The 13,190-nt window shown below is 40.7% G+C and overlaps 1 protein-coding gene across 1 annotated transcript; it reads left to right on the plus strand.

Annotated features, from left to right (window-relative positions):
* The first annotated feature begins 10,872 nt into the window (after nt 1-10,872).
* Nucleotides 10,873-12,681, plus strand: IFI27L2 (interferon alpha inducible protein 27 like 2). The gene is made up of 4 exons (XM_068552930.1): nt 10,873-10,999; nt 11,139-11,168; nt 11,745-11,906; nt 12,461-12,681. The coding sequence occupies exons 1-4, from the start codon at nt 10,993-10,995 to the stop codon at nt 12,661-12,663; spliced, it is 402 nt and encodes a 133-aa protein (XP_068409031.1). The 5' UTR covers nt 10,873-10,992; the 3' UTR covers nt 12,664-12,681.
* Nucleotides 12,682-13,190: the final 509 nt, after the last annotated feature.

Below are 13,190 nucleotides of genomic sequence, written 5' to 3' on the forward strand. Positions count from 1 at the left end.
AATTTGTAGAGTACTGACAACTTAAAATTCAGTCTTCCAACCCATGAATATGGTTTATCTTTCCATTTTTTAGGTCCCCTTTCATTTCTCTCAGCAATATTTTCTGGTTTCAAGGTACATGTCTTGCACGTATTTTGTTAATATATCCCTGTTTTACAATTTTGACGCTATTGTATGTGTCATTTTGAAGATCCTTTGATGCTACTGAAGTGTCATTTTTACTTTTGTTTTTAGTATTTATAAATACAATTGATTTTTGCAATATTTTAAGTTCACTTGTTGGTTCTAGCGTTTTTTGTGTGTGCGGATTTCTTAGGACTTGCTACATAAACAGTCATGTTCTGCACGAAAGAGGTTTACTTCTTCCTTTTCAATCTTCATGCCTTTCTCCCCCCTCCCCCTTTTCTTCATTGCACTGGCTAGGACGTCCAAGGGCAATACTGAAGAGAAGTGGTGAAAGTGGGCATCCTTTCCTCCTCCCAATGAGAAGGGGAATGCACCCAATACAGCAGCATTAAGAATGATATTTGTTGCTGATTTTTTCATAGAAAACGTTTGTAAGGTTGCAAAAGTTTCTTTTTATTTCTAAATTGCTTAGAATTTTTAATCAAAACACCTATTGAGATGAGTATGATTATTTTTTTTCCTTTATTCTGTATATGTGGTAAATTCCTTGATTAATTTTCAAATGTTGAACTAACCTTATTTGCCGGGATAAACCTCACTAGGTCATGATACAGTCTCTCTTATATATTGGTAGATTTCTTTTGCTAATATTTTGTTCAGGATATTTTCATCTATTTTTAAAGAAATATTGGTCTGTAGTTTTTCTATTTCTGAAATGCTTTTGTTAGATTTTGATATTGAGGCTATATTGATCTCAGGAAGTGAGTTAGAAATATTCTCTTTTCCATTTTCTGAAAGTGTTTGTGCAAAACTGGTAGCTTTTCTTCCTTTAAACATCTGATAGACTTCATCAGTGAAGCTATCTGGGCTGGGAGTTTTCTTTGTGGGAATAATTTCAGTTATGAATTAAATTAATTTAATGTATAGAGTTTTTCAGGTTTTCTATCTCTTCTTGGGTCAGTTTGTTAATTTCTCCAGGAACGTGTCCGTTTTATTTATATTGTCAAATTTATAGGCATAAAGCTGGTTATAATATTTCCTTCTTATCCTTTTAATGTTGCGATAACTATTCTTTCATTCTTGATGATGGCAGTTTCTGTTTTCTCTCATTTTTTTCTTGATCAAGGAAAACTCTAGATAGAGTTTTAAAAAATGTTTTACTAAAAAAAAGTTGGGTTTGTGCATTTTTTTCCTATTGTTTGTTTTCTATTTCATCAGTTTCTGCTATATTTCTTTCCTTCCACTTACTTTGGATTTAATTTGCTCTTATTTTAAATCTTTTTTTCTAATATGAACATGTAAAGCTGTACAAAAAATATTTCTATGTACTAATCAGTTGCATCCCACACATTTTAGTGTTTTATCTTCATTCAATTCAAAATATTTTCTAATTTTATTTGTGATTTTTTAAATCTGTTCCATAGATTTCTTAAAATTGTGTTGCTCTTTTCCCATATATTTGAGAAATTTCTAGATATCATATTGTTATTGATTACTAATTTAACACCTTCATGGTCAGTTAATGTACTCTGAATGTTTTCATATTTATTTTATTCATTTATTTATTTGGTTGCACTGGGTCTTAGTTGCGGCAGGCGGGCTCCTTAGTTGCAGGACGTGGGCTCCTTAGTTGCAGCACATGGGCTCCTTAGTTGTGGCATGTGAACTCTTAGTTGCAGCATGCATGTGGGATCTAGTTCCCTGACCAGGGATCGAAACTGGGCCCCCCTGCATTGGGAGCTCAGTGTCTTAACCACTGCACCACCAGGGAAGTCCCAGTATGTTTTCAGTCTTTTGAAATTTATTAATATTTGCTTTATGGCCCAGTATATGGTCTATCTTGGTGAATATTCTATACGTCTTTTTATATAGTCTGACAATCTCTGTTTCTTTACATGAAGTAGTTATTTAATTGATATTTAAATAATTATCAGTATGGTTGGGTTTAAGACTACCACCTTGATTTAGTTTTCCATTTGTCCCATATATTCTTTTTTCCTTCACTCCTCCTTCTCTGGCTTACTTTGGAGGAATTAAGTATTATTTAGTATGTCATTTAGTTATTCAATTAATTTTTAGCTAAGCCTCTGTATTGTGTCTAGCGTTTTTTCTAGAAACTAAAAATTTATTTTAGATATCTCTGTCCACAGCTCTTTGATGACTTTCAAGCAGGGGTTGGTCAACAGTCCAAATCCAGCTCACAACCTGTTTTTGTACAGATCATGAGATAAAAATGGCTTTTATGTTTTTAAAGGATTGTCTTAAAAAAAGAAGAAGAATATGCAACAGAGACCGTGAATAACCTAAAGTATTTTCTCTCTGGCCCATTAAAGAATATTTGTGAACACCTACTTAAAAAAAAAATATATATATATATATATATAGAGAGAGAGAGAGAGAGTTGTTGTTGTTGCTGTTTATCCATTGATTTCTTGTTTTTCAGCAGTAGCAAAGGCTTTTCACGTCCTACGTCTTAGCCAGAAACAGAACTCCTTTTGTTGTGGTTTTAATTTATGCTTCCTGGATTTGTGATGGTGCTGCACGTCTTCTCACATATGAACTGGTTATGAGAATAGCCTCCTCTTGCGGATTCTTTTGAAGCCTCGTGCATGTTTTTCTATTTGATTGTTTGCCTTTTTATTGGTTTGTAGGTGTAATGTGTCTATTCTGGATATCAGTTCTTTGTCATACGTCTGGCAAATATTTTCTCCCACTGTGTGACTTGACTTGTTATTCTTCCAGTGGTGTCTTTTGTTGAAGAAAAACTTTTAATTTTGATGTATTCAAATTAATAACCTATCCTATATGGTTAAGTGCTTTTTGTGTTCGGTTTAAACTATAGTCTTTCTTTTCTTTTTTTTCACTTTTATTTAATTTATTTTGTTAAACAGCAGGTTCTTATTAGTTATCTATTTTATACATATTAGTGTATACATGTCAATCCCAATCTCCCAATTCTTCACACCCCCCCCACCCCCCCTTGGTGTCCACACATTTGTTCTCTACATCTGTGTCTCCATTTCTGCCCTGCAAACCGGTTCATCTGTACCGTTTTTCTAGGTTCCACATATATGTGTTAACATACGCTATTTGTTTTTCTCTTTCTGACTTACTTCACTCTGTATGACAGTCTCTAGGTCCATCCACGTCTCTACAAATGACTCAATTTCGTTCCTTTTTATGGCTGAGTAGTATTCCATTGTATATATGTACCACATCTTCTTTATCCATTCATCTGTCAATGGGCACTTAGGTTGCTTCCATGTCCTGGCTATTGTAAATAGTGCTGCAATGAACAATGGGGTGCATGTGTCTTTTTGAATTATGGTTTTCTCAGGGTATATGCCCAGTAGTGGGATTGCTGGGTCATATGGTAGTTCTATTTTTAGTTTTTTAAGGAACCTCCATACTGTTCTCCATAGTGGCTGTATCAATTTACATTCCCAAGAACAGTGCAAGAGGGTTCCCTTTTCTCCACACCCTCTCCAGCATTTGTTTAAACTATAGTCTTTTTAAACTATAGTCTTTATTTGCAAATTCCAGGAAATCAGAAAAGACCCAGTTGGCACTACCCAAAGGAGACTAAGAGGGTGACTGGTATACATTTGAGTTTTAGGTTATCCTTGAAAGCAGCTTTTGTAAACAGTAAGACTATTTGTGGCTTGGGTTTTTTAATTAATGTTGAATTTATTGAAATAACAAATTAAAAGCTAATATTCCTGTTTTAAAGGTTAATTAAAACCTTAATATTCTATTTATAAATCTAAGAGGACCTTTACAACTTATTGATCAGATTCCCCTAAATAGTTTATGTTGCCTATATATTAACATAACCAAGTTTCTTTCTAAGTTTGTGTATATTATGTAATCAATTTTCTTTTTAAACACTGCATTTGTCTCTAACAAGCAAAGCTATCCCATGAACTTTGGTGAATCTTATAAATTTATACAATTTTGAACTTTAAGTTTTCCATATAAAATTGGTTTAAAATAGAATAATTTTCATCTTTATAATCACAAGATTAAATCTCTTGCTGAAGCACACCATTAAAATTGGGATCATAACTCTAAAATGCACATATACCAAATTCTTATGCACAAGTTAAATGTTCAATATGCACTAATTATTCTTAAAATGAATGCCCAAAATATTAATAACATTGGTTGTACTTATTTTATTTTCTCTTTAAATAGTTATAAACATTCCAGGTTTTTAAAGTTACTGCCTAAGATGTTAGTTTTTAACTGGGATGGTACTGCCGCCTAGGGGACATTTTGGAAAATTGATGGCATGTTTTTAATAGTCACAGTGATGGAGGGATGTTCTAGTATTTAGCCCACAGGGACCAGGGATGCCTGACATCTGAAATACACAGGACGGTAATGCACAACTAAAAGTTATCCTATAAAAATTTCAAAGGTCCCTTCACATAAGCAAAAAACTCATAAGTATCTAAGCCTAGAACTTCACCATGTTTTACATGCAAGTATTTTTTGCATAATTTTAATATAGATTGAATTTTCTAGGAATTGCAATTATCTTGCAAATCGGGGAGACATTGTACTTTGATTTGTTCTGGACTTTACCAAGAGTTATTAACCACTTCAAAAAATTGTATCATAGTAGCAATGTCACTACTTGACATGGTACTTGAATCAGTCTCTATGTGCAGCTGTCGCATGCATGGTGATTAGATATAGATCTATGAATGTATAGGTATATGTCTTAAGCCCTTGCTTCAAAATATCAGCTATAAAAAAAGTGTTAATAATTTTTAGTTGAATAATTATATTAACCTAAATCTAAACTTAAATGGATGCAAACAACTGATTCATTTTATCTTCTGGTATAATAGTGCTTGGTCACATACATATTGAAATATACACTTTTTAATTATAAATAGCTTCCTTTTACTTGTCTTTCATATTACTTTTTTGGCAATGTATTGTGTGTAGCTAGATGATGTTACCTATGAATTCCATTTCAGGACAGTAGAGATCCATACAAAGTATTTTTAAATGTTTACAAAAAATACATGGCACTGGTTTAACGCTTCTGATACTGCTATGCTATACACTGGAACTGAACAATTAAGTAAGTGGACGACAGGTGGAGAGACCAATGTTTTTCCCTATTGGAGCGGGAATTAAGATAAGAAAGGAAGAGAGGTTAGAATGACCCATGAAGTGATGGATTAGACTTGGAGATATCAGTGTGAACTCATGTTTGGCTCAACATCGTACACATGGTTACAAATAGAAATATTTGCGGATATGTGTACATATATGGGTTAGTATACATACCTATATTTCTTTGACCTGCAGCTGAGAGGACATAGAGGCAATGATACCCCAGCAGCAATGAGCACACCTAGCTTGCAGATGTTGCTGTCTAATCCCACACGCCAATAAAAGAAACCAGGGCTCCAATTCTAGGACTGGGACAAGGACTATACAAAATATTTCCTGGACCATCTTATAGTGGCAGAAAGTAATGAAGTGCTACACACACACACAATAGTGAGGGTATGTCAAAGAGACACAGAAATCAACTGAGAGACACCCAGTGGCCAAAGCTGGAAAAACTTGAGCAACCAAATAATTAAGGTAGTATTGGCTTATGCACCAAAGTATAAAATAAATATTAACGAGTCCATACTGATATAAACAAACGATGAAATTAATAAGTAGGGGAGAAGAGACAAATCTCCCGTGCATAATTCCAAATAATTTATGAAGATTTTCCATCCTCAAAAAGGTGAGGCATCAACTCCCATTCCTGAAATGTCAGCTGCAGTGATTTCCTTCCTTAGAGGATGGTATGGAAAGGAATGGGGGAAAGTAGCTTTATGGTGGAGAAACCTGACAAACACTACCTCAGCCAGGTGATCAAGCTCAATATTGTCAACAGAAATAATCAAGAAACAGTCTATAATAGGAACAGAAAAGAGTTTTATTCAAGCCAAACTAAGGACCATAGTGCGGGAAATACAGATTCAAGAAACACTTGAGGGCTTCCCTGGCGGCACAGTGGTTGAGAGTCTGCCTGCCAATGCAGGGGACACGGGTTCGAGCCCTGGTCTGGGAAGATCCCACATGCCGCGGAGTGACTGCGCCCGTGAGCCACAATTCCTGAGCCTGCGCGTCTGGAGCCTGTGCTCCGCAACAAGAGAGGCCGCGAAAGTGAGAGGCCCGCGCACCGCGATGAAGAGTGGCCCCCACTTGCCGCAACTGGAGAAAGCCCTCGCACAGAAACGAAGACCCAACACAGCCATAAATAAATAAATAAATAAATAAATAAAATATTTTTTAAAAAAAGAAACACTTGAATTGTGTTCTGCCAGACTACAAAATGGGGAAGGCCTATCTAGGCAAAAAGCACAAAGTTACATAAGCTCTTTGTCAAGAATTAGGATTGGGATGGACCTAGAGTCTGTCATACAGAGTGAAGTAAGTCAGAAAGAGAAAAACAAACACCGTATGCTAACACATATATATGGAATCTAAAAAAAAAAAAAAAAAAAATGGTCATGAAGAACCTAGGGGCAAGACAGGAATAAAGACACAGACCTACTAGAGAATGGACTTGAGGACACGGGGAGGGGGAAGGGTAAGCTGGGACAAAGTGAGAGAGTGGCATGGACATATATACACTACCAAATGTAAAATAGCTAGCTAGTGGGAAGCAGCCGCATAGCACAGGGAGATCAGCTCGGTGCTTTGTGACCACCTAGAGGGGTGGGATAGGGAGGGTGGGAGGGAGGGAGACACAAGAGGGAAGAGATATGGGGATATATGTATATGTATAGCTGATTCACTTTGTTTTAAAGCAGAACCTAACACACTATTGTAAAGCAATTATACTCCAATAAAGATGTTAAAAAAAAAAAAAAAAGAATTAGGATTGGAACTGGCAAGAAGTAAGGGTGTTTCTTAAGCAAGAATTGGTTGGGGTCCAAAATGCTTGCATAGTTACCAGGGGAGACCTTGAGACCATAAGGTGGCAGCTGGTAGCTGCTAGCAGATACTGTTTTGAGAATGGCTGGTGGTGTCCTTGAGTTTGATACACTTCAGAAAATTCAAGTTCTCAGTGATGCAGGAATGTGTCTGAAACCACATCCACAATGGCCAGCCAGATCCATTTTGGATGCCTGAACCACAGTTTAACATCTTGTCAGAACAAAGACCAAACATGAAACATGACAAGGGGTACATTCCTTCAAGGTTTCAAAAGAGACAGTCTAGCACATACACATGACCTTGGTGTCTAGTGAGGGAATCTCATCTTCAAAGGAGTACTAGCATTGATGTCACGGGAAGGGGGTAGGCATCTATCCATATCTTCAAAGTGGACATTCTAAACAATCTGGTAACTGCATTCTTTTTGTTGTTGTGGTTAAGGCAGATGTACAATGGATATTTGACAGGCCATAAGACAGGCCATCCTAGTTATCATTGTAAAGTTCAAGCCAAATCACATATAAGCCAAAATGACTTCCCCATTCCTCAATATGTGAAAATGTCTTCCATCAACATCAACAGTTATAAGTCAAGTTGATAGCATGTACCTTTGATATGCTGTGATGAGAATGGCAATTTACCTCTGTGACCTTCCTCCCCAAAACTCATAACTTTCATCTAATCATGAGAGGGAAAATTCAGACAAATCCCAGTGAGGTAACATTCTCCAAGATACCTGACCAGTACTCCTCAAAATTATTAAGGTCATCAAAACAAAGGAAAGCATGAGAAATCATCACAGCCAAGAAGAACCTAAGTAGACATGATGACTAAATGTCATGTGTTATCCCAGACAGGATCCTGGAACAGAAGGACATTAGGTTAAAAATAAGGAAATCTGAATAAAGTATGACTTTGATAATAACATGCCAACATTGATTCATTAATTGTAGCAAATGTACCCTATAATATAAGATGTTAATAATAGGGGAACCTGGGTGCAGGGTATATTTGAACTCTCTGTACTATCTTTGCAATTTTTCCTTAAATCTAAAACTTTCTTTAAAAATAAAGTTTATTTTAAAATATGTAGTCCTTGTACAAAGACAACTACAAAACTTTAGGCAGGGATATGGAAAAAGAATAAGTAGAAAGACTTATATACCTCCATAAAAAATTGCTTTTGCAAAAATGTTTCTCCCGGAATATTTATTCAAAAATTTAGCTCAATTTCAATCAAAATAGCAAAAAAATTTTTTTGAAATTGAAAAAATACTTATAAATTTCATCTGAAGAACTAATAGGAAGGAAGAGCCAGAAGATTTTTTTAAACCTAAATGAAAATGAGCACAGATATTAAATCAAATATTAAATTTATAAACATTAAAACAGTGTGATCTTGTTGCCAGAAAAGATAGCTCATTGGAACAGAATAGAATATTCCAAAACAGGTATACTGGCATATATACAAGTATATGACTATTGAATATAAGGTTGGAATTTCAAATCAAAGAGGAAATAGAAGATGATTTAATAAATAGTGTTGGAATTTAATAAATGGTGTTTATATCTGAGTTGGTTGGCTAAGACATACATAGATATGTAAAGCACCCTATATGTACCAAACTAGATTCCATATGGATTAAAAAATTAATTTTAAAAAGTGAAAAAAAAAAAACCCAAAATACAGGTGACGATGTATCTGATAGCTAGCAGAAATAGCCTTTTTAGGCACGCAAAGGAAAAAATAATAAAGTAAAATATTGGCATATTTGCATAAATATTAAAAACTTTTCTGTGTTAAAAAACAGTCCCCCTACCCCCTCAAAAAAAAAAAAGTGATGAACTGGAAACAAAACTTCGCAACATCTATGAGAAAGGATTAAAATAGTTAAATATAAATAAATTCCTATATGTCTGTAAGGAAAAAAAAGGTAACACTTCAATGGAAGAAAGGTCCAAGAATACTAGAAGATAATTCACAAAATAAAACCGCATAAGCCTAAGTAACTTAAAAAAGGTTTAGCCTGATTAGAAGTAAAAAAGAAATGTAAATTAAAATGTCATCATCTTTCACCTTTCATCAGCAAAGGTTTTTTTTATTTTAATGACAAAGCTAATTGTTGGTTAGCAGTAGAGGAAAATAGATCCTCTCACATACTTTTGGGGGGAGTGTGAACTGATGCAATATTTTTGGAGGACAACCTAACAATAAAGTATCAAGTGCCATAAGAAATGTACAGTTTCTGACCCAGCAATTCTTCCTCTAGGACTATATTATCAGAAAATACTTGTGAACCATGATGTAAGCACTTCAAGCCAGGATAACTTATAGAGCAAAAATAAGAATTTAAACCCTTAAAAAGGGGGAACTTCCCTGGTGGTCCAGTGGTTAAGACCTGGCGCTTCCAATGCAGGGGGCACCAGTTGGATCCCTGGTAGGGGAACTAAGATCCCACATGCTGCGCTGCGAAGCCAAAACAAAAAGGGGCGGGCGGGGAGGGGGGGGGGACTGATACATTGAACTATAGTTTATCCCCAGGACAGAATGTTTGATGACAAGCAAAAATCGTGCTGGGGCTTCCCTGGTGGCGCAGTGGTTGAGAATCTGCCTGCTAATGCAGGGCACACGGGTTCAAGCCCTGGTCTAGGAAGATCCCACATTCCACGGAGCAACTAGGCCTGTGAGCCACAACTACTGAGCCTGCGCGTCTGTAGCTTGTGCTCCGCAACAAGAGAGGCTGCGACAGTGAGTGGCCCCCACTTGCCGCAACTAGAGAAAGCTCTCGCACAGAAATGAAGACCCAACACAGCCAAAATTAAATAAATAAATTAACTAAAAAAAAAAAAAAAGATTTAAAAAAAAAATCGTGTTGAAATTATACAAAAGGGCAAATGTTTAGGGACGGAAAACTGATCATAGGCCGCTACGGCCGGCTGGAGCTCAGGAAGGGGTTGATGAGGAAGAGGCATGAGAGAATTGGGGGATGGGGGAGATGGGTGATGAAAACGTTCTGTATCTGAGCCGGTGTTTCACGATTGTGAAAGTTTGTCCAAACTCATAGAAAAGTACACTCAAAAGTTGAGCTTTGGGACTTCCCTGGCGGTCCAATGGTTAAGACTCCACCCTTCCATTGCAGGGGGTATGGGCTCCAGCCCTGGTCCAGGGAAAGCAGGGCGGCCAAAAAAAAAAAAAAAGTTGAGTTTTACTCTGTGTAAATTATACCTCAATAAATTTAACTTAAAAAAAAATCGTGTTGAAGAATATTAAACAGCCTGGGGAAACAAAAACGGCCGATTAAATAAAATGAGTAATTTACAAAGTAGTGTGCAAGTGTGACTGGAACTTGGAGGTGAGGTTACACATTCAGAGAGTGACGGAGATGGGGCGGTCCTGGCGAAATAGCCTGGAAATGCACCAAAATCTACCAGTGTCTCCCTCTGGAAGTGAAATTAAATTTTCTCCTTACGTTCTGTTTTTTGTTTTGTTTTGTTCTGTTCTGTTGTTTTGTTTTGTAGCGAACAACTCTTCTGTAATCAGGGGGCAAAATGTTACAACTTGGAACCCCGGTCCACTTGCAACGGCTTTCAGGTGCTTTAGGGTTCTTTCCCTTTTGGTGGAGCCACCAAACAAGAGAGAACCACCCGCGGGGAGCCAGCAGAGGCGGCGCCGGGAGGAGAAGGACTAGGGAAGTGAAGGTGGGAGGCGGGTAAGACCGGCGAGTAGGGGTGGGAAGCGGGATGGGGGGCGGGCGCGCAGGCGCGCAGAATGTGCGTTCCTGCGTTTTGCTGGGGTCAAGATGCTGCGAGGGGCCGGCCGCGTCCCTAGTGGTTCTCCAGGAAATAACAGCATCTCGTGCAGCTTAGTCATCTCCTGAGCTCAGCTGCAGCGAGGAGGGCGTCACCATGATAAGTAAGTTTCTCTTCCCCATCAGGCTGGTGGCCTGGGCAGGGGGCGGGCCTCCCAGACCCCAACCCACGGAGGGTCAGAGGGCTCGCTTCTTTCCCTCACTCCCTCAATCAACTCTCTCTCTCTCTGTCTCTCTCTCAAGAACGGGCAGCTGCTGCTGCGATAGGAGGAGGTGACTTTCCTGGATCCCCGCATCGCCGGGCCTTCAGCTGGCCTGGGTCCCAGGATGGGAGGGAGGCCTTAGAGAGGTGGCGCTGCCGGGGGTGTGAGAGCTGCCTCACCAGACCCCCTCCACTCGCGGAGCCGCGCGGGTGAATCTTAGGGGCCGAGAGCGGTACTCACTCGGAAAAGGTCACCGCGATCCCCGACGTAGCTGCAACTCTAGTCCTTATATGTAATGAGCATGTAGAGAAGATTTCATTTGAAACGGGGTTTGCTGCTAAAAACAGCAGTGGTTTATTGGTTTATTTCACCTCTACATTTACACAGACACAAACCTGAAGCCCAGGGAGGGGTAGTGACTTCCCCGTAGTCACCCAAAAAATTAGAGACCCAACCAGGGGCCTACTCTAACCTACTGTCCCAAGCTGGCTCCACACCCCCATCTTCTTCCTTACCTTGGGACCCCTCTCCAAGCGGCTGTCTCCCGTCTGCTCCGAGCAGACAGTCCCCAGAAACTGTCAAGGAATTCCTAAGGGAGTCCACTCCCCTGAGCCCACACCCCGACCCAGCTCCTCTCCCCCTACAGCCCTGGCCGTGGGGGCTGTGCCCGTGGTGCTGGGCGCCGTGGGCTTCACCGGGGCAGGAATCGCCGCCTCCTCCTTAGCGGCCAAGATGATGTCAGCGGCCGCCATGGCCAATGGGGGCGGAGTTGCCGCCGGCAGCCTCGTGGCCACTCTCCAGTCCGTGGGTAAGTGGCCGGGCAGGATGGGGGTAGGAGCAAGGAGAGGGCGGGGAGGGTCAGACCAGCACAAGATTCAGCCCAGCGGCTAACCCTGAGGGAGGACCTGTCTGCCCTCTCCAGTTTCGTGGTCCTCAGTGTCCCTGGTCCTTTGTCTCTCTCTCCCTCACTGTCCTCCCTGAGTCCTGGGTGAGGTTTGGGGGCAGGAGGGAAGTGGAGCGGTAAGGGGGTTCTGGAAAAGAGAAGAAGGGAAGGAGCCCAGGATATGTGATAGCTGGGCTCTGGGTCTAGCCCTACCCAAATCTGACACCTGGGTGGCCTAAGCAGGTCCCCTCCCCTCTCTAGGCCTCAGTGGGACCTGTAGCTCTTGGGGTCTGTGGTTGACTCTCCCTCTGTCTCTCACTTCCCATGAATTCACCCCCTTCCTCTGTCCAAAGCAGAGCCCTGGGGGATTCAGGACCCAGGGGAGGCATCCAGGTGGGATCTCTGGGCCTCAGGCCTCCTGAGGGGCCCCAGCCACCGGCCACTGCACCCTTCCTGTGCTCACCCTCTGTCTCCCACAGGGGCAGCTGGACTCTCCACATCATCCAACATCCTCCTGGGCTCCGTTGGATCAGCTTTTGGGGCTTTGCTTGGAGGTGCAAAAAAGGCACCTCCTTCCTCTCCTCCAGCTGGACCCAGGGCTGAAGGGGACCAGCCAGGAGAAAATGTACCCCAAGTCGAACCTCCAAAACCCCCACTCAGTTCAGAGAAGCATGAGAAATAAAGATCATCTGCAGATGCACCTTCCTGTCTTTGTTCCTTGCAGTCCTGGGGGGTTGTGAGTTGTGAATTGGAAGTTTCGAGTGCTCCCCATTCTCCCAACCTGCCTTGTGGTAGAGGGGCAGAGGGAGGTGGCAGGCTGATCAAGCACAGAATCACTTGGCAAGAGGCTCTGGTTGGTCCCCATCCTACAGGGGATGGGCTGTATAACCCAGGGCCATTTGTGCACCATCGGTGGGTCTCAGTTTACCCCTCACTCAATGATGGGGTTGACAAAGCTTCCTAGGGAGGCAGAGGTGAGGGGTAGCCAGGATGCATATCGAGCCACTGACCCCAGAGCCCTCTGCCCTTCCTCATTAATGCGCACCAGACATCCAGAGGTGAGCGGGACCCTATTCAAAGTGCTGTGGGGAGGCTGACATGCAGACCACCAGGGCAAGGACAGGACAGCATGCCAGTGTTACAGTGGGGCTCTGGGCACCTCGAGGGGAGGAGATGGAATCAGGAATGGTCACTACACTGTGTCTGGAA

The sequence above is a fragment of the Eschrichtius robustus genome, chromosome 1, assembly GCF_028021215.1.
Source record: "Eschrichtius robustus isolate mEscRob2 chromosome 1, mEscRob2.pri, whole genome shotgun sequence".
In the NCBI taxonomy this organism is placed as follows: domain Eukaryota; kingdom Metazoa; phylum Chordata; class Mammalia; order Artiodactyla; family Eschrichtiidae; genus Eschrichtius; species Eschrichtius robustus.

Bases quoted from the DNA above. Each gene is read 5' to 3' on its own strand.
- IFI27L2 (XM_068552930.1), top strand. The intron at 11,169-11,744 runs GTGACTTTCCTG...CTCCCCCTACAG, and splicing joins TGCTGCTGCGATAGGAGGAG to CCCTGGCCGTGGGGGCTGTG. The intron at 11,907-12,460 runs GTAAGTGGCCGG...TGTCTCCCACAG, and splicing joins GGCCACTCTCCAGTCCGTGG to GGGCAGCTGGACTCTCCACA.